Source organism: Thunnus albacares, chromosome 11 (genome assembly GCF_914725855.1).
Source record: "Thunnus albacares chromosome 11, fThuAlb1.1, whole genome shotgun sequence".
Taxonomy (NCBI): Eukaryota; Metazoa; Chordata; class Actinopteri; order Scombriformes; family Scombridae; genus Thunnus; species Thunnus albacares.
Genome location: NC_058116.1, coordinates 23531873 through 23553895, shown reverse-complemented (window position 1 = coordinate 23553895; position 22023 = coordinate 23531873). Strand labels below are relative to the sequence as shown.

Sequence of the window (22023 nt, the reverse complement as noted above, 5' to 3'; positions counted from 1 at the left end):
CTACTTTTAACTACATCTGTCAGCACGTCTCCATAAGACTCTCACGAAGACCGGTTACGATACAACCTCTCAAGTTTTGCTTGTACAGAAGTGTCACCCCAAATATTTATGATGTCTAACACCTCACTGTCTCTCCTCTGACTACCTCCATCACAGCTGTCTTCCATGTTTGTATTCACAAATGTCGATTTAGACTGACGTAAAAGTTGCATGAATTCCGAATGACTGTTCAGACTGAGGTCGCGTTGCAGGAAATCAGACCTGTATCTGATTTAGGACCACATATGAAAGTGGCCCAAATCAGAATTGAAAAGATCAGTACCATGAGATTTGTGCTGTTCGCTCAGTCACATATGAGCAAAACCACAAAATCAGAACGGGGTCACTTTGGCCTGCAGTCTGAATGTTGTATGTAAAAGAGACATACAGAGACAGAGCGCAAGACACAGTGTAACATCTGCTTTCTAATTACTAATAATCTAATTATCATTATAATGAGGAAGTGACAGCATTCCCAGAAACCTGAATGGCACTTCTGATTGGCCCTTTTAATCCAATAAGAGCAATAACAAGGAAACATGGGAAAGGGTGTTTGGCTAATCCAATTGGGTCATGGCTGTGTTTCGAACAACTGATTGCTGTTATCAACAGGAATCCTTAGAGAGCAGAATCATGACTTTAATCAAAGTTGACATAGTCCAGGTCTGTGCTGTGATACTAACATGCAACTGACATCTTCAAGAACAGTCATCAATAGAAATATGGGCTAATAGAAGAAGAGCGCCACCAAACCGCAGAAAACATGCTAGATAGGTTTAGTTGATTCATTTCAGTGAGTTATAACACGCTGCTGTAAACCGATTATCATTATTTCTTATTATATTGGTTAATGGCTTCCCATGTCATTTTTTGAGGTTATAAAAATGTTTTTCTTTTCTTTTCTTCCTTCCTTTCTATCTTTGTAGATTGATGATATCATTAAGGTCAATATTTTTTGCTACTATTTAACATTGTTAACAGTAAAGATGAGTCTGCTGTATAATCTGTCAACTTCTTACCTTGTTTTCTTTCTTTTAGCTTTGTTTTCTTATATAAAAGAATAATATGGGAGAAAACACACATGTCTACGAGTGTGTGTATAGAGTGAGTGTGTAAATGGGGCAGTAATGGTGCACACATGCTAGGGGCGAGACCTGCTAATGTTGTTCATATACACACTGTGATAGCCATCTACTGACCCCAGAATTACTGAAACACACACACACACACACACACACACACACACACACACAGTTGCATACACACCCATATACATAAGAGGCATGTATACGTGCGCACACATATCTCACTTAAGTTGTTTCAAACAGATGTACATTCATGTTCAAACATTAACACAAAAGTGACGAGTGTCAGTGACACATACCATGTAACTGCAGCTTATAGGTTTGATTCCAGCCAGGGATGTTTGCTGAACATCATATACCTCTCTCTCTCTCTTATTACACGCCTGTTCACGAAACACACAAATGTAAATGTAATCTAAATCCTGAACAAACCAGTGTAAAGTGTCCTCAAATGTTTAAAATTCAAACTGGTTCTCACACGGATAAAAAGACGCACATTCTCTATAGAGGTCCTTTGTTTCAGTATAATAACAGTACTGAGAAGAAGTGAGATGGAAGGGGAGAAGCATAGGGAAATGGTGAATCCAGAGAGAGAGAGGGTGAGATGTGGAGGATGAGGGTGAATAGGATGAAGAGGTAATTTCAAGAAAATGGTAGTGAGAGGAGACCTCGGGGGATTTAAAGTGAGAGGACGTGCTCTGTTGTGTCCTCCCTTCATTCTTTTTCTGTGTCTTTTAAATGAAGTAGAAGTAATAGTTATTATCTTATATATATATATATATATATATATATATATATATATATATATATATATATATACATGGATTTCATTTTGGGATACATAACAGCAAAAATTTTGAATCAGTTTAATCAACATCATGTTTAATTACTCTAACCAAAAACTATTTTAGTGCTGGAAACCCACTTCAAGTGACTCTAGATGCAGATGTCAGTTTTTGTCTGATATATTTATTACCAAAACACTTAAGAAAAAAAAAAAAAAAAAAGTAATAATATGTAAAATATACAGTAAACCCTCGACACATTCCTCTGTATGTCATGAAGTGACATTTGCTGACAGTTTGTTAGGTAGTGTTTGTGCTTTAGGCAGGGAAACATCATCCACTGCTGCATCATGTTTTAATTTTAGAGCCATCAAAATCTTGTCACACACACACACACACACCCGCGCGCACACACACACACACACACACACACACACACACACACACACACACACACACACACACACACACACACACACACACACACACACACACACACAGTGCTCCAGTTAACTGATGTTGAGTCAAACATACAGTACCTGACTAAGCACCCTTACAGTTATTTCTGGACTCACTTGGAAATAATAAAAACACATACTTACCAAATACACACGCGCTAATACACAAACATGTCTCCACACACACTCACATATAGGTACACAGGCATGTAGACACTAGATACACACAGTCTGCAAGCTATTTCTGGGCCGGTGGCAAAATAATATGTTTTCATAAGGTCAACAGCTTGGATGTTGTTTCCAAACATGATCTCCATCTTTGACTCTCTGGATATTGCAGCTTCTCTGAGTTAATTGACAGCGAGAGAGAAAAAATTGTAGACAGAGATGCAGAGGCAGGGAAAAAGATAAATAAAGACAGAAGGAGGAAAAGATGAGTTCCTTTTAGATGTAAATCTCTGAGAGGGGACACATTTCTGGGTTAATCTATCTATTTAGTTATGGCTTTTTGGCTTTTAGATTGATGTGTTTAACTTCTCGTTGACTCTCTTCAAATATATTTGGCATCAGCCACATGAGACTGGACAAAAAAGAAGGCGTTATGTATGTATAGGGCTGTTTACTGCAACATACTGCTAATCTGTCTTGTTATCTTGCTCATGGAAGCAAAACAGCTCTTTAATGTAGTGTAATTTCCTGCCATTTTTTACAGAAGCGTAGCTGGTGTTGCTTAAGAAAGTCTCCTTTCAGAGTCAAATTTGCTGCTTAAAGGCTACAACATGTAAAGCGTCACTTAGTAATCTTGTTTTGTATGCTATATAGGAAAATGTCATATGTAAGAAAGCTGTACTATTAGCAGTGTGACTGCTTTAAATTGCAACTTGAACCATGTAGAAAAATGTTTTGGATATGTTACCAGGTTGTAAGGCGACATAATAATGCCACAGTGGCTTTTAAGGAAAAATGACTCAGGGCCCTTTTCAAACATGATGCATGGATGTAAAATTGGCACAGCCTTTACAGATTACGGTGCATGTCTCAAAGTGGAAACCGAGACATGGTGTACTGTATGTGAGTGTGTGTGTGTGTCCAATTTCCCAAGGCTCTTCAGATACCACAGCCAGACCTCAAAACTATCATCACTGTTCTCGCTCCCATCTGCCAAAGTCATCACCCACACACACAGACACTCTCTCTCCCTCTCTCTCTCTCTCTCTCTCTCTCTCTCACACACACACACACACACACACACATACACACACGCACGAAAGAGGTGTGAAAAGCCATCCCTCACCATTTTAACAGGGGTGGGAATCTGGCTATAAACTTTCTAATGTTCAAAACTTCTGTCTGTCATTCCACTCGCTGACTTCTTCTTCTCTCTCTCTCTCTCTCTCGCTCGAACACACAAACATTTGTTGTTGTCTGGTTTTTGTCTGCCGAGGTGTTAGGTGAGAAGAAGCTAGCGGCTCTGTGGTTAGCGCTGTTGCCTCACAGCAGGAAGGTTCCTGGGTTTGAACCCCTGGCTGTCCCGGGTTCTTTCTTCTGTGGAGTTTGCATGTTCTCTCCCCGTGTTTGTGTGGGTTTCCGCCTGGTTCTCCAGTTTCCACCCACCATCAAAGGCATGTATGTTAGGGTTAATACTCCTGTCAGTGGCCCTGACCAAGGAACTGGCAAAAAGAAATGGAGTTGGTCCCGGGGCGCCGAACTGCAGCTGCCCCGCTGCTCCTAGTGTTTGTGTATAGGATGGGTCAAATGCAGAGGATCAATTTCCCCACAATCAATAAAGTACTACTACCACTACTTCTTTTTCTTCTTCTTACTGTTTCAGTTCACACTTCTCACTTTAATGAGTGTTTTTTTTTTTTTTAGATACGAGTTTACAGTGCAGATTTCTTCAGCTACTTTACTTGAGTACATTAAAGTACTGTTGATCTCTGTAAGGTCATGAAAAAAGGGGATATGGAGAAGAGTAAGATATCAAAGGGGTAAGAGGAAAAGGGGAGAAACAAGAGAAGGAATTAAAGAACAGCGAAAAAAGAAAAGAAGAAAATGTGGAGATGAAGAGATAGGAAAAGAGCGAAGAAAGAAGAAGAGGATTAAAGCTGAGGCATTTCAGCCGGTGAAAGTGGCGATGTTGCAAATGAAAAATGAGACGTTGAAAGACAGGCAGTGACTGATGATGCTTGGTGAATATAATATGTCTGCGACTGTGTTTCACATTAAGAGTGACATGTTTATATGGTCAATAAGTAGCTGTGGTTCCACAAATGTTCAAAAAGAATATTTAAACAAACTTTTAAGTAGCTATAGACATTCAGGACGCAAATATTTATCTGACATCAGAAAAGACATCATGAGAAAAATGGAAATAATTCATCAGGAATCAGTTAATATACTCAGTTAGTTGCGGTTGTTCTTGTGTTGGCTAATGTTGGTGATATTTCATTCTTTCAAGAGGAAAACTACTAAATGCACTGAGCAATAGGCTAAAGCATGGTGCACAGAGATAGTTGTTATGTTCCCCTGCTTGACGGTCGAATATGACCAGAGCTGGACCCTCACGGCCACACAGGGCTTCATGTATACAACATTTGTGAGAGAGTGTAGCGCTTGAAATGATGTCTTTCCGAAAAACTAATTAAAAAAAAAAAACAGTTGCCAGAATTTTTAAATGGAATTTGGGGAATTATGAGTCAATACAACATGCAGACTACAGATATAATAGCTGATGTTTGAAGTTAGAGAGTCAAAAAAACACCAGAGAATACACTCATGATGACTCTGAAAACTACTGATAAGTCCAAGTAAGTTTTGGTTTTGGTGGGGGAGCAGATCTAGGAGTCAGGGATCAGTTTTCAACCCCTGTCTGAATGTGTGTTCCCCCGAGAGAGAGGATAAGGTGAGTTCCTGGCTGAGACTGAGGCCTCCAGAGACACTCGGAAAGAAGACTATGAAGATTTAATTAGAAGGTTCAAAGAGAAAAGAGAAAAGAGAAGGACAGACAAAACAATGAGTACCTTGGTAAGGACGCATATTGACGTTCCACCTCTTCATACCGTGGTGCCAATCGATGATCTGCTCCTCTGCCTGGCATCTGGTAAAGACAGACAGTTGGTAAATGTTGTGAGCTTGTGTGACAAAATCTTCAAGTAAAATGGCAAAAAAAATTTATATTCCTCTGCCCGAAGTTCTAAAGTTCTGAACTGCAAAACTGTGAGCAGAAGTTCATAATCTTAAGCCCCCATATTTCCTTGTGTGTGAGTGAGTGATACAGAGGTAATTTAGGATTGACAAAGGCTAGTTATTAGGGATTTAGAGTTAGAGTTTTGGGATTCTGAGGGGTTTTTTTGGGAGTAGGGGGAGAGGGGGGGGGGGGGGGTCTCCATCCTAGATTAGGTTACTTGAAAACAGGATGGAGTCCACACACACACACACACACACACACACACACACAGAGAATCACACATATAGTCACGTCTCATCTCCATCTTGAGCAAAAAAAAAAAAAAAAAAAAAGATTAAGTCAAGCTGCTGACAGTCCAATCTCTCCTTCTTCCTCTCTTACACTTGATCTCACTGGTTCTCTCTCTCTCACCCTCTCTCTCTCTCGCTCTTTCTGTTACTCCACTTACTCCCATTCCTCTCTCTTTTTGCTCAAACACACACACACACACACTCACTCTCTCCCTCTCTCTCTCTCTCTCTCTTTCAGAGATTATCCCGGTCTATTCAGTAGGGATATTCCAGCTGCTGCAGCGCTCCTTAAAGAAGCCGACTAAACCCCAAACGTCAACAAGCTCCATTAACTGACACACACACACACACACACAGAGACGTACACACAAGCTGCTCTCTCTGTAAGACACACTGAATATTGCAAATGAGACTCATTTTTATATACTGCGGGGTGAGAGAGTGATGCAGGTGATTTAGTGTTGTGACTATGCATACGTGCTGAACTCTGACATAAAAAATAATATCCAGCGACAGGAAGTTCCTTCCCTTGCCACTCGATAGTGATTTTGTTGATAATACATATTTCTATCTGATAAAATTGACATTTTTCTTAAAGTACTCTGTCGCACCTCAGACAGGACATCAGTGTATGTCATCTTCTAGACATTTAGCACATTTAGAAACCACTATGTCCTGTAAAAGTAGGGTGTACGCCATGTTCCTACATGGTGGAAGACACGGTAAAAGGGTGCCATTATATCCAGAAGAATATAATAGAAAGAGGGTGAAGTGTATGTTTGAGTCCCAAGTGATGGAGACAAAAGGTTGAAGGTTTTATAAAAAATCTAGCTGCTTCTTCTCTCCTTGACTGAAGGTAATGTCGTCAACGTAAAAGGTGCTGAGAATTAGATATTACAGACCACAGCTTTTTCTTCTCTCCCTGCCTCCTTTCTTCTTTCTGCATTCCAGGGAATGATGCCAGGAGGCATATAAAACACATTTTCTGGTCCTACTTTCTTTTGAACACCTGTTTTTATAGCTTCAATATCTCAGGTAGAGAGACAGTGGGATATTAGGAGGGAATAGAGAGGTGGAGCGAAAGAATGAAAAAGGCATTAGATGGAGAAGAAAAGGAGGAAAGAGAGAGATGGAGCGAATGAGAAGTAAATGAGTTAGAGAGAGTGGGTGAGGAAGATAGGAGGAGGGATGTTATGAAGCCGTTGAGAAGAGATGGGGGGGGGGGGGGGGGGGAGGGATGAGAGGTGAAATAAAAAACAAGGGAGAGGACGGGGTGAAGACGGGGACGATTGGAACGAGATGTTAAAAGAGGGAAGGAGAGAGATAGCGAGAAGGGTGAGAAATGAGAAGGGGAGTGACTGCAACATCTGGCAGACGGGAGAAAAAAAAGAGTAAAGGGTGAAGAGTAGAGCTGAAGCGATTGTCAGAAAATTAATCAGCAACTATTTTGATCATCTTTTTAGTCATTTAATCAAATGTTAAGTGGTTGCAGCTTCTCAAATGTAAGAGTTTGAAGCTTTTCTGTGTCGAACATGACAGTAAACTGAATATCTTTGGATTTTGGACTGTTGATCGGACAAAACAAGACACCTGAAGACGTCACCTTGAGCTTTAAGAATTTGTGCCGGGTATTTTTCTCTTTTTTCTGACATTTTTATTGATAAATCGAGTAAATAATCGGCAAATTAATCAATTTTGAAAACAGTCGTTAGCTGCAGCCCTAGTGAAAAGAACGCAAGAAGTCATAAAGGGAGAAGTGAGAAGAGGAAATGAATGAAAGAGGAAGTCAGGTGAAAGGATAGATTGTTCTTGAAGGATAAGATTGGGATTATTCTGTAATTTCATGTCAAGAAATCTCATGGAAACACCAAAAAACAACAATTCTTTAGGTTGCCTCCCAATAACTTCCCATCCCTGTAAGTGGCACTTAGCCAAAACCCCCAGACAGGAATCTTTAAAAATCATTTTTAAAATAAAAGGGGTGCTTCACAAGGAGTGCACTTGTTTGGGGACTATTTTCAGATGCAGACTGTGTACATTTGATGCATTAGTGAGTATTTACGGCATCCAGAAGGTGTACGTCAGATGAATAAACTAAAGCACCTGTATTCATCATCATGTAGGAACGTTTTATTTTTTTTAATGAGATTTGTTGAAAATTACAGAAAATTGCCAGCCTTGTCCTTTAATAAGGCGTTGGAACCAGAACCTGAGTACTGAATATGGTTCGGTGCTTGTCTTTGTGTGTTTCCACACACATGGATCAAGAGCAGATTACTGCGTGGTGCCACAGGCTGAGTAAACACAAACAGATGAGTTTGTAATGAATGTGCATGTGTGTGTGTGTGTGTATGAAGTGAGGAAGTGTATAGAGTGTAAACAAATATCTCTATCTGACCACTAATCACACACACACATGCACAAACACAGTGTTGTGTATTGTGGGCGTTTGAGGCATAAATGTTACTCAATAACAGCAAATAAGCGTATTCATGAAGAACACTTTCACCCTATAAATAAGCAAATAATAACGTGTGTGTATACCTCTCTGAGTGTGCCTTTGTGACAAAGCTTTTATACAATTATGTTTATAGAAGTTTGGTATAAATACGAGAGAACTGGACAGGAAGCCTGGGATTCACAGCACTAATACTGGACAGCAATGGACACCAAAATAATGAATTTGTGTAAAACATGTGACACATGAAAATGCATTGAAATACAATGACAGGTTGAATGTAGCTTGTGTGTATAGTGCATACTTTGAAAAACTTTTTTGGTCGAGAGAAGGAAAATACATATGGTTCTACTGAAAGATGCTGACAGCTAAAAAAAGATTAACAATCACCAAAAACAACTCAGCCAGAGCTAGAAGATCCCCTGGTTTGTTTGTGAGCTGAATGACTCGCTAGCTTTAACTATAGCTGCCTGTATGTCAGCGGCTGTGTGTGAAAGTGTGTGTGTGTGTGTGTGAATGAGAGAGAGAGAGAGAGAGAGAAAAAAAAAGAGATGTTAGTAGACTCTCAGCATTCACAACAGTGACATGAGTACAGTGCAGGGCAAACACTATGACAGCTGAGCTTGCGTGGGACATACTGTACACGCCCTCTCTCTCTCTCTCTCTGTCTCTCTCTCACACACACACACACACGGTTACACACACACTATGACAGCTGAGCTTGCGTGGGACATACTGTACACACCCTCTTTCTCTCTCTCTCTCACACACACACACGGTTACACGCACACACGTAGCAACAAATGCACACAATCCATCTTGCCCACACATAATGAGAACATGCACAATCTTTCTATTTCAAGTGCAGCTACTGTATTCACATGCATATCCTCGGTTATGCACACACCAAAATACACACTCCTCTCTCTCTCTCTCTCTCTCTCTCTCTCCAAGTGCACACACACACACACACACACACACTTAAACACACACACACTTTCACTCACAGAGGGCTGTGGCGGTAGCGTAGTGCACTGGTTGGGGTAATGGTCTAGTGAAAAACCATTTCATGGCATAGCGAGCAGAGGAGAGGCAGAGAGGGGAGTGTGGAAATCAAGCAGACACACACACACACACACACACACACACACACACACACACACACACACACACAGTAAGAGGGGCTCATCTCTCTCCTTTCAACAGACCCTTCAATTTACACACAAAACCAACTGCCCCATCACTCTCAGCAATGACACACACACACACACACACACACACACACACACACACACACACACACACACACACACACACACCCTCCATCTTACAGTTTTTTCTCTATCGGTCTATCTTACACACACAGACACACACATAATAGCTCAAATGTCCCTTCCTTTTCACTCAAGCTGTTTCAAGGATTTCAAAGGGATTTAGACCGACGTGGAGTATTTGGTAGACGCGTACCGCCTCAACGAGAACACTTAGCCCAAATGTGAAGCATCTCTTTTCTTTCTTCCTCCCTCTCTCTAATCCTTTTTTGTGCTTCTTCTTCATCACCCCTTCATCATCTCCCTCCGCTACTTCTTCTTCATCATCCCCCCGCTGGACTCTTTCTCATCCTCTCTTTTGTCCACACCTCATCTTTTTCCCTACTTTGCTTAAGTGAAATTCTGAGTACTGTTCACTCTCTCTCCCTAAATCTTACTTAAGATCTATTTTTTTTGTCTCCTATCTTTCATGCTGTTGTCTTAAGGCACCTCCCTTTCGCTTTTTTCCATCCGTCTATCACTTATCCCCGAACATACAACTTTATCTTCCTGTTCCCTTCCCATTTACTTCCATTTTTCTGTTATATTCTTTCCTCTATTGTCTTTCGCTACCCCCCTCTCTTCCTAAAATCAATGATGACAAAAAAAGGGATGGCATAATCTCTATCAGTCACTTCTTTTTCCTTTCGGTGCTATCCTTCCTTCAGGACCCCCACCTGTTCTTCTTTTGTGCTCTGTATGACTAATAGAGAGGGGGAGGGCTCCATCTTTTACAATCCCCTACCTTTGTCCTCCTTCCATATGTTTATTTTACTCTCTGTCCATCTGTCTTTCTCCCACTCTCAGAGTCCTTTTCTCCTTCCGGAAATCAATAGAAAAAGATTCTGATCCCTTCCGTCCTCCCTCCATTGCGTGTCCCCCCCACCCCACAACCCCACCACCCCGTCTTCCTCCTGTGTAGAAATCGATGAATAAGGGAAGGCTGGTTCTAATCCGTATCAGTCATAATGTTCTGCTCAGCCAGCACTTTAAGGCTGACTCAATTAAAACACAGCTCTGAAGAAGCTGAGGTTTCTGTGTGTGTGTGTGTGTGTGTGTGTGTGTGTGTGTGTGTATAAGTATGTACCCGATACCTGTGATATACCTAATGCCTAAAGCCTGTGCATGTTAGTGTGTGTAGCCAGAGAAAGTATTAGATGGGTGTGTTTGGAGGAGAGCTACCTGAAGAAGCATATAGCGAAAGACAACGAGTAACCGTTCTAATAGTGATGTGCATTTTATAATGGTGTCTCTGGTGAGTTCACACATTATATAATTCTGCTTTTAAAATGAATTTATGTCTCAAGTTTGGCATGCTGAACTTGCCAATAGAGCTCATTTCACTCTAACCTGTAGATACACAATGAAGCTAATCAAAATACAGTAGATCAATCCCCTGTGTTCAGAGGAAGAAGACTTTATACATATGTCTTAGTACAGCACGTCTGTAATTAACTGCTGGGAGTATGTCACTGACACTACAAAATATACTGTGAAACATGGCCCAAAATGCTCATCTCTTTAGTTTTTGGGTGTCAAACCCAAAATATCATCAGGAGCTGGTCAGACTCTTTGATACCACTGCATAAAACTTGGCTATTGCTTTTTATCAATAGCTGTGTGATGGAAAGATCAATAACTTTTACTTGTGTTGATGCCATGAACAACACAGAGATGTTAACCATCTCTTTAATATTTTCGCATTTTTCTGAAATAGGTCAAGGCAATTTTGTTTATGTAGCCCAATTTGTCTCAAGGGACTTTACAATCTGTATAGCATACGACACCCTCTATCATTAGACCTTAATTTGAGTAGGTAAAACTCCTTTAATGAAGAAAAAAATCCTTTAATGAGGAAGAAAATTGATGCTGTGTGTACAGAATAAATAACAAAATAGTATATACGAACCACATGTTGTACCTTCTTCCAACTAATGCTGGATTTTGCCCCAGCAGTGCCTTTTTATGTGACCTTCTGTTTTATTTCTAAAAGACTAGAGGACATAGTATTTGTAGGCTATGTTGCACTCAGTATTTAGTGTCAACTCCATAATTGGTACTCAGCGTCGACCTCAAATTTGCACGTGGCCATTGATCTATGGTGCAAATAGGTACTACAGCCTTTTTATTCTTTTCCATTACCACCCATTCACACCATGTATTTGGACATTTTAACTTTGTGTCATTGTTGTATAAAGTTCTTATGAAATGAAATAAAAGTTGAAAGAATTACTTAACAAAATGCAGTTGACGGTATTAAATAAAAGCCCTCATTTTTTCTAATTGTTCTTTTTATTGGAAAAGCTTTCCAGCTTCCACTTGAGTATGCCACACGTGTGTAAAAACTGCTTCAGGTTTTTAGAAAATTACAATACAACTTAGGTGAATTTTGTCACCTGTTCATATTGAAGGGCCTTTCTTTGTCATTACTCCAGTCCAGGCGTGCTCTTAATATTTCACAGGGGGAAAAAGAAAGATTTAGATACACACGGATGCACAATTTAAAAAAGGAAATCCATTCACACACGACCAGCCACCTTATCACATTCTCGCACACCCACATGCTACGTATGTTTGATTAATTAATGCACCTTAATCAAAAATAATATTAGTAATATGTCATCTAGCGACCAAGAAAAAACATCTTGTTGCCGTGTGAGTATGTCTGCGTGTGTGTGCGTGTGTGTGAAGTGAGCTATGCTCCGGATACAGAAATCTAACACCTGTCCAGATGTCAATGTGTAATTTATTCTCCATTTACTTTCCAAACTCACATCACATTTAGCTTATAACCTTCATCACCTGTATGTCGTTCATGACAACATGCAATGAGTTATGATACCATCCCATGTCTCTCTCTCTCAAAAAAAAAAGAGATGAAAATGTAAACCGAGCCCATTCATCCTCTTCTACCCCAAACACTCCATCTTTCTAACCCCCCACTTCTCTCCATCCATGCATGCTTCCTTCCGTTAATTCATCCCTCTGCCCTCCCTCGCAGCGTCCCGGTCTTTCTATCTACAACTACAAATCCATTAATTTACTACTGTATAACATCCCTCTGTCCATCCATCCATCCATCCATCCATCCATCCATCCATCCATCCATCCATCCATTCATTCTAGAGAAAGTAGTAATTGCAGCTGCTGGTGAAAAGCCATCCATTTTCTCAGGCTAATTACTACAGCCTCTTAACAAAGTAGCACTAAAGGAGAGAGAGCAGACAAGCACACTCACAAGCACATGCTTCTTCACATTTAAATGCAAGTTCAGCTCTGCACACACACACACACACACACACACACACACACACACACACATAGCTATTCAAATGAGGCCTTTCCATAGTTCATCATTCTGCTAATGAGACTGTGTTGACCACACAGGAGACAGTCACTCTCCCAAAGTCAACCACAGTATGTCCTGCTCATCTCTCCATTTAAGAGTAACATATGGATCAGAAACATAGGCTGCTGCCTTCATAGGATTTGTAGGTTTGTTTAAATAAATATTGGTCATTCTTGTTGTTTTTCAAAAGCACATAACTCCACATGACTTTTTACAATTAACCAGCCTTTTCAGCTCTGTGATATAAAATGAATATACAGTACAAAGCAGGGGTACTCAAATACAAGTCTCACTTCAAAAATATCTACCAAGGGTGCATTACACAATGATATTTCAGTACAAAAATCTCCAGAATAGTATTTCTGTATTAATAGGAGAAGTGGCACCTTCGTTGTGTAACCATGTCCTTCAAAAGGTGTGATGGCCAGTCGGAGACACTGGTGTATGTGTTCATTTGTGAGGACTTCACTGTGTTGTTGAAAATGTCATTGATTTAACAATTATTCTGTTGGAGGCTTGTCATGACTTCAACTTTGTACTAACCCTGTTCTGGGGATGGTTGTGTTTAGATGAGGCATGTTTAATAGTGGTGTTTTACTTTATCACTCTTCAGTATAGCCGCTGTTTCCACAAATACACACAATAGTCTTGTTCTTCTCTCGTGGCAAAATGAACACGTATTTCTCAGTCCACTCATCCTTAAATACACGGTTCTACTGTCAACCTTTCATTTTTGTATTGGCTAGTTTTGACAAAGCCATATTAGTTTTTCAACCGGAGCTCTAACATCAGACAACAACCTTGTTAACTGTGGCGACTAGCGAAGGGGCTGAGTGAAGACAGATGAGCTGACGTGATAGCGATGTGTCACTCAAAAGTGCTGCAGAGAAATCTCGCTGCCTGTCTGGATTAAATTTGCAAATCTGGACTGGAGTCAGACAAATGAGTATCTATTGTATAAAGGGAGGATATTAATCCTAATATATGATGATTATATTTTATCAGTGACAAATGCACTGTCATGAAATTGCAAATGTCGTCATTAATTTTTCTATGAACTACATGAGTAAGCTAGCTCAGAGCTAATCAGAAATGTGTAATGATAAGAAATCTCTTTACAATTCAGCAAAAACATCAATGCTTTGTGTTTTCTTTTCTTAGCTTTAAAGTCTGACGGTTGTTCACTTACTTGTAGCAACGTGATCCATTTTTAACCAAAAAAAAAAGGGGTCTAAGTGGGTGGTGTTCCTGTGTGTGTGTTTACAAAAACAGCGAAGTTACAAAACTAGAAATCTCAGCACCTGGCAAAGTAATCGCTGAGTCATTGCTATTATCAACAACCCCGTGAAGCCTCTGCAGACATATACCATTATGGTCACTTTGTGCTATTGGGGCTGTAAAATCTCACTCAGAGAGACACGGGGAGTGGCAGCCCAAAAGAGTGTGGTTGATAGACAACAAAACTGTAAGAGAGGCAGAGAAAGATAGGAACTGAATAAATAACCATGGGCAAATTTGCTTATTTGTTTACAACACCAAAGGAGCACCAAGCATCTTTATTCACAAACCTCTTCTCACTGAAATGTCAGCAAAGCACTAGAATAAAGGGCTAAGAATTAAGACTGGAGCACAGTTAAATGTCACAGCGCTGTTGAGCCTCTGGTACAATTAAGACTACAGAAGGTCAATTTTCCCCAAAGCACGCAGCTTAGAGCGTCTCCCATGAATACAGTGATTAATACTACCTAATGCAAAGCATATCCTGTTTATTTGGTGTAGGTTTGTGAGGGAGTGCAAGCGACTTCATATTAGGTTTGTGTGTGTGTGTGTGTGTGTTTGTATGCATATCAGGATGTAGACCTATCAATCAAATTCATCCCTCTTTATTTAAAATGGCATTTAAAAGTTATCAAGTGGGTGGCATCCTGACAAACACACACACACGCGCACACATGCACACGTACATACTAACTTATTTTTGTCACCGAGGAGAACTGATGCATTGACTTAATGTACATTAATTCCTCGGAGACTTGATGATCCTTGGAAAGACTTTAATGATAACGAGTCAAACCCTTTCTAACCCAACTGTAACCTAACACTAACTCTTAACCAAAAACCACAACAACTCCTGTAAGCTAAACATCAAAATAGGTTGTTTTTTATCGCCTTCCAAAATGACATGTGAGCGTTTTCTTATCTGATGTCTCTATCAGTACGACATCATTGTTTGTGTCCCTTCCGGATAACACTCTACTTTATATATAATGATAATTTGTGTCTGATATTGTTTTTCCACATAAAAATTCCAATTATCTTGTTAAAATCCTCAAAATGACATCTACTCTTTCTCCCTCACTAAAAATGACAGAATCCAACAATATGCAAATATTGTTAATTTCACAAGTTGAAGTGCTTTGACATCAGATGTCTCCTAAAGTCCGTTCTCAGTGACTGGAGGCAAGTTTCCACAGTTGTGTAAGTTGAACCTGGACCATGATTGGCTCTGAACTAGTTGTGATGTCACAAATCCTGCTCATTAGATAGACCCTTTAAACTCAGATTTTCAGTGAGGGGGGGGCTTTAAGGTTTGGTTAAAAGTTGGTTTAGGTCAGTGGAAGATCAAAGTCATGGTTAAAAGGTCTCTATGATAACAGGAAATGAAAATCACACACTTTTTTTTTGTCGCCGAGTGGAAAGTAGGTCCCTACAGTGTGACAGCAATAACAGATTTTTGTCATCACAACATAATTAATATGAATACATACAGGGTACAAAATTAACACCTGCCAAGCGCCAAATGTGCGAGCAATTTATCAAACAACTGTTGGACAAGCAGAACATAAACTTAAATACGATGTCGTCTACTTCCAGCAGTAAACTCCCGCTTCCCTCTTATCCACAGCAGATATGTAGACATACAGAGCTCATGGTTATGAACGAGCTCAAAATGGACATTCACCGTATGCAACGATTGAGTCTAATAAGCTAAGTATCTTAAAATAAGTTCAATTCTTGTAGACTTTAGGCTGACACCAGCCTGCTCCTCTTCTCAACCAGAAGTACCTGCGGCAGTGAGTCTGACCAGCAGCAGCAGAGGGAGGACAGAGGAGACGATGAATGATGCCACGGAGCTGTTAAGACCTGCAGACTTTCTAAACGGTGGAGTCTGAGGGCTTCAACCATTAATCAGAGGTTATTCTAAGGGTCTTGTTGATAAGGAGATATAGCCTGATGTTAATAAGTCTACATATTAAAAAGATAAACTGGTTGTTAGAAACAAGTTTACAATAAATAAATATATTCTTTATTGTAGGGGTGAATGCTGCAAAACTTGGTGCTGTATTAGAAAAAAACATGTAAATCAAATTAATATGAATTGTCATCTTCACATTTTGCATTTGTAATAATGAAATTATCAGCAATCGTAATCATTATTATCTTGTTTTGAATTTTAATAACTTAGTCTATAATTATCCTTATTGGCATTGGCCCTATAATATCATATTGGTGCATCTCTTTTCTGTATTGGGGCATTTCATTCTTTGACATTTATTACATTTTCCTCCAGAGCCCTTATGGTGTAAGAAGCTTCAGGTAAATTATCATGATCATGACTCTAAGAACATATGGAACAATTCAATGGTAGTGTGAAGTTATTCCACTGCTGATGTGTGCAAATACAAGTCCTGTGCTTAGATATCATAGACTGAACTATGTTCTGCAAAGTGTGTGTAGCACTGGGAAAGTAGTAGGAGTTAAAGTGCAACAAAGTAGTACACTGATGATGTTGATTTATATATAAATATATATATATATTTTTGGAGAGAGAGAGAGAGAGAGAGAGAGAGAGAAGGGGAAACAGCGAGTGTGGTGGGAAAGAGGCAGAGAGATGAGGATAAATAAATGATAGTAAGAAGGAAGGTAAGGCGATAGCACAGAGGATAGGATTAGTCTCTGCTACAAAGCCTTTAGAGAAACACACACACACACACACACACACACACACACACACACACACACACACACACACACACATATACATACACACACAATATTAAAGTGTGTGCAGATGCTGTGACATAGACGCATTATACAGGCAGGAAAAAAATAAAAGACCAACACACAAAATCACACATAATGTACGTTTAAATTCTCTCTCTCTCTCTCTCTCTCTCTCTCTCTCTCACACACACACACACACACACACACACACACACACACACACACACACACACAGGTTTATCCAATCCTTAGTTTTCTTAACAGTTAAGCTTGTCCTTGAAAGTGCAAGGTGGGGAGTTGATAAGAGGACAGAGAGAAAGAGAGTCAGGGGTGATGGCATATATAGAGGGACAGAGGGAGGGAAGCAGTAAAAGTGAAGGAAGATAATTTGGTTTCCTCTAAGCAGATAATATATCCTTCTACCTCTACATCCCCCCCCCCCAGACTCCTCATCTGTGTCTCTGTACCCCAAACTTCCCGACTTTAAAAAAGTTCCCCTTTGAGGATTAAGGGGAACAAAGAAAGGTGAATTCCAAGGAAAGACTGAGCAAGTGGAGGAGAGAGAGAGAGAGAAGTACGGTAGAGTGAAAAGAGGTAGAGGTTAAAGGGGAGACAATTTACCTGACGGAGACGGAGAGATGATGGGAGAGAGAGGACAGAGACAGCAAAGATGAGAGCAGGGTAAATTTTTTACCTCCTCTGCCGTTTTTTTTTTTTTTTTTTTTTTCATAATGCCGGCGCCTTAGGTAGGAAAATCTCTGCTGGGTTTTTATTTGTGGATTCTCGTATTATTTATTTATTTCTCTATGATATCTCAGGAGCAGGACTTAGCATAAGAGCATAAGCACATAAGAGCAGCACAGCCACCTTTCTGCTTTGTGTGTGTGTGAGTGTGTGTGTGTGTGTGTGAGAGAGAGAGGGAAAGTATGCATGTGCATGAATATGTCCAGAATCTAAATACGAGACTGAAAATATACGTTTTGGCATCTGAGTGTGTGTGTGTGTGTGTGTGTGTGTGTGTGTGACAGAGGGAGCAGGTGGCTACAGTGACAGGTTAGATGGAGCTGTAATAGGATGAAAGCGACACTTTCTCTTTCGGTCTCTGTCTCTTCCTTTTTCAGATGATTGGCTCCAGTCGGGCGGGAATGATAGCCAGGGTGTCTGGATTTTTTTTCCTATATTTTTTTATCCTTTCTAATCTCATGAAAGTCTTGACCTCTCCTCTTCTATTGTCTCCTTTGTCATACTGTTCTCGTTTCAACATGTTTTATATCTTGTCCGGTCTATTTTTACATTACTCTCTTCCCTCCTCATCTCCTCCTCTGTTTTTCTTGTCTGGTTTCTCCTGTCATCCTTACATTCCCTCTGCTCTAAAATGTCAGTTTAGGTAACGGCGGGGCGATGAACCTGACGTCCTCTCACCGGTGCGTGTGGATGTGCGTATAAAGGCTTAATCTGCGTTGGAAACACTCTAAATCACTCTAAAGCCATTTTCAGACATGGGATATGTGGCTTCAACAAACTGTTAATGTGATGTCACTCAGTCATGCCACTTTTATGTAAATGTTCCTCACAGTTTTATTCAGACATGACAGAACATTTAGGTGCCCGAGAGATATATGGCGCCTGTCCTATTGATCCATGCAGTTGGCATGGATGGAAGCTGAAAATATATCGAGGGCGACAGCTGGTAATAATTATTGTGGTTGTCTGAGGGTTTTTTAACCTCTTTTGCACTGGTCACAACATGAGGGTAAAAATGTGATATTTATAGACTCAACTGTTGACATAGAATCTCCCTAGCAAAGTATAAGCTGTTCATTTACAGTGGTTCATATTTTATTTAACTGTTTTTATTAGGTGATTACTACAGATTATGTATTTTATCTCTCTTTGCACATGTTTTAGTTTGTTCTGCTGCCTTAACATTCATTTCCTGGCATTCGATTCAGACTTGGGCCATTTTGAAAGTTACAAGTTCTGACTTGGTAAGATTTCCATCGTGACTTTTACATAAAACTGACTCCATCCCATATTCAGACAAAATTGCCATCACATTTACGTAAAGAGGTCTGAAAGGGGCTGATTATTACACAACAACTGAGTCTGGCATGTCTTTTTACATCCATAATGTGTAAACAGGGATTTCATTAGATTGGATGTACATCTTAAGTTCTTTGATTATTACAAGTGGGTGAATATTCCTCAATTTTGTATGAAATGTAGAGACAAATGAGTTGAAAATGAAATAATAATAATAAGTGTATTTCTGACTATTTGTGCAAAGTGTGTGTGTGTATGATGTGTATGACTGTGCACATGTGAAAGGATGAGGCACCCTGAGCGAAAATGGACAAAGAAGTGTGGAGAATGGAGGCAACATTTGCTTTTGTGCTGGATGACAAGCTTTGGAAAGAGGCAGAAATCCACTTGCTACGCTGAGCTTTTGTTCGGTATATGGACCTGAATCCATGAACAGATATGTACACATGTACAGACACACAAACACATAAAGCCCGCGGGGAGTTGTTCTTTCTGGGGGTCTTACATGGAAAGAAATGCACACAAATACACACACAACTATAAAGTCTTTAAAGCATAAGTCCTTTCTGACCCACATTGTATGACCCCTGAGAAACCTCTTTCTAAAAATTCAACTCTCTCTAGAATTGTAGCTAAAAACTGCTCGCTTTACGTATGTCACGATGTAACTGAAATGGTTGGTGTGTTGATGAGCATATTAACCAGGAACATGACTGCATGTTATACCTGACCAAAAGACAAGAAAGATGACTAAATTTTCAATTTGTCTGAAAACTCTGACTTGGCTGAAGGATCAGATATTACCTTCAGTACAAAGGAGAATAGTGTCATCTATCAAATACGCTCCTAGAAATAGAGATGGAAGTTTTCTTGCAGACACAAGCAGTCTGTTGCAGGACGTAGACTTAGCTCTGGTCCAGGTGGGGTGGAAGGGGGGGATGGGCAGAGGAGGAGAACAGAATTAGAGAAAGCGGGACGGGTGGGAAAGAAAGAGAAATGTAAGAAGAGAGCAAGACGGGGATTAGAAACCCTCCAAAAGGCAGTCACTTAATTTCCTGGCTAACCTGGCTATGATTATCTCCTGGGTGGGGAAGGAACGTTTGATGTCCTGGGACCAGACTAATCCTTGGTGACTAACCTCCACCTCTCATTTCCTCAGGATTAGCTCACTCTGCTACTTAAAAAGGTGGAGGTGGATAGATATTAACCTGCAGTGTGAGAGAGAGAAAGATTGTGTCTCTTCGACTGAGGAGACTGCCTTCACCAGAAAAACTACAGCACTGATCGATTGTTCAAACTCTTAAAATCACCTTCTCTGTTTACACTTTCCTGACAAGGACCTCCTGTGTGAGTAAAGATTGTTGTCTCTGTAAGCAAAGGTGGGAGTGACTTAATGTTTTTATAGCGCCAGAAAACCTCATAGCTTTGACAAAGGAGACCACTTTTAGCATCCCATCTGCTACCACAGAAATTGGTTGGTAGGAGATCAGAGAGGAATTGTTTTTCATGACCATGATCTTTCCCTGACCTCAGCCAAGTAGTTCCCTAAACTTGACCAAAACATAACCATAGAGGTGGCTGATCGGAAAAATGGTTATATGGATGATAAATGTAATGCTCATTCGTAATAGCTTTGGAAGGCACTGACAAATGATGCTGTACTCAGTAAACGTGCCAGTTCATATTATGTTAGATACGGGCAGTTCGTTGGTCATTTAGGTTAGAAGACTCCACTGTAGATTTTGCTCTGGGAGATAGAAGGATAGGAAAAGTCCCAAAGGAAAGAAGCCAGGGAAAAAGTTAAGGTTGGAGAGAGAAAATACATAGTGAGATCATACCATCAACATCAACTACTACTAGTTTGAACTAATTATAAAATCAACAGATAAGATACACAAATGCACACAAAAACAAAACACATACAACACAAATGAGTCACACAAGCAAACACATGCGCTCATGCTTACAGTTGGCTGTGATTTCCTTCCAGTTTGGATTGATAAACTGCTAAAGCTGAAGGTGACGCAGTGCCTCCGACAATTTGGGACCTAATGATTGAACGTTTATTTGCAAATTCATACAAGGACTCCAAGGACTTGCAACACCCACAAATACACACATTAATGTCTCTAAAATGTTGCAAATTAACCAACGTTTTTTTTTTTTTTTCAGAAAAGCTTTTGCCAAATTATGCTCAACAGTCTTTCCCGGATTTTTTTTTTTTCTCACCAGGCTTTTCTCAAGAGAGAAAACCTGAAGTTTTGCCAGGTTACCAGCCAATCTGACCAATGACACGCCACTTGACCCTTCTCTCGGCCAATGCCCTGTCTCCAACAACCGGCTGGGCCCCAGCTGGCCAATTAGCTCGCCTCTTAGTGTGGAGCGCGGCCAATGAAAAGCCCCGGGAGACTTCTGTTCATCTGAACTCACAGATGGGAGGACAGAGAGGGGGGAGAAGAAGGGGGGAGGAAGAGTGTGCATGTGTGTGTGTGTGTGTGTGTGTGTGTGTGAGAGAAAGAGAGGGGGTGTGAGGGACTTGGCCTGAATTCCCAAACACTATTGAGACATCTTCACTGAAGAGGTTGGCTAGTTTTGAGTTAGCAGTTGGAAACAAATCTCTCCATTACAAAGCGACCAATAGGAGAATCCCAATGCTAGTAAAAGAAATAAAAAGGAAACCAAACGGCAAACGAACTAGATTTTAAGGCTACCATGTTTGACTTTTCAACACAGGAAGTTTCCTGCAAAAGCTTTTAGTTGACAACTGGCAAATAACACATTTAATCTCTTAAGTGAGTGTTTTTCATCACATTGTAGTTCTAGTCAAATTAAAACTAGGCTCTAATGTGCAGTAGTTTGTGGTTGTGATTGTTATTATGGATGTGTTAAAAACAGCAGAGGTTCAGATCCGACTCAAATTACTTTATTTTCTTGATCACTTTCCTTTTTTTAATCTCAGCTTTACTTTAAAATGAATAAAAATCACCAAGGCAGGCCACTGTTTTCCTGTCCAT

The 22023-nt window shown here is 40.1% G+C and overlaps 1 protein-coding gene across 5 annotated transcripts in view; it reads right to left on the bottom strand.

Annotated features, from left to right (window-relative positions):
* Positions 1 to 22023, bottom strand: part of pard3bb (par-3 family cell polarity regulator beta b) — a 228620-nt gene that overhangs the window by 18981 nt on the left and 187616 nt on the right. For all 5 annotated transcript variants that reach the window (XM_044365206.1, XM_044365207.1, XM_044365205.1 and 2 more), the window contains one exon: positions 5388 to 5464. In XM_044365206.1, the coding sequence (XP_044221141.1) occupies positions 5388 to 5464 (77 nt within the window). The remainder of the gene's footprint in view (positions 1 to 5387; positions 5465 to 22023) is intronic.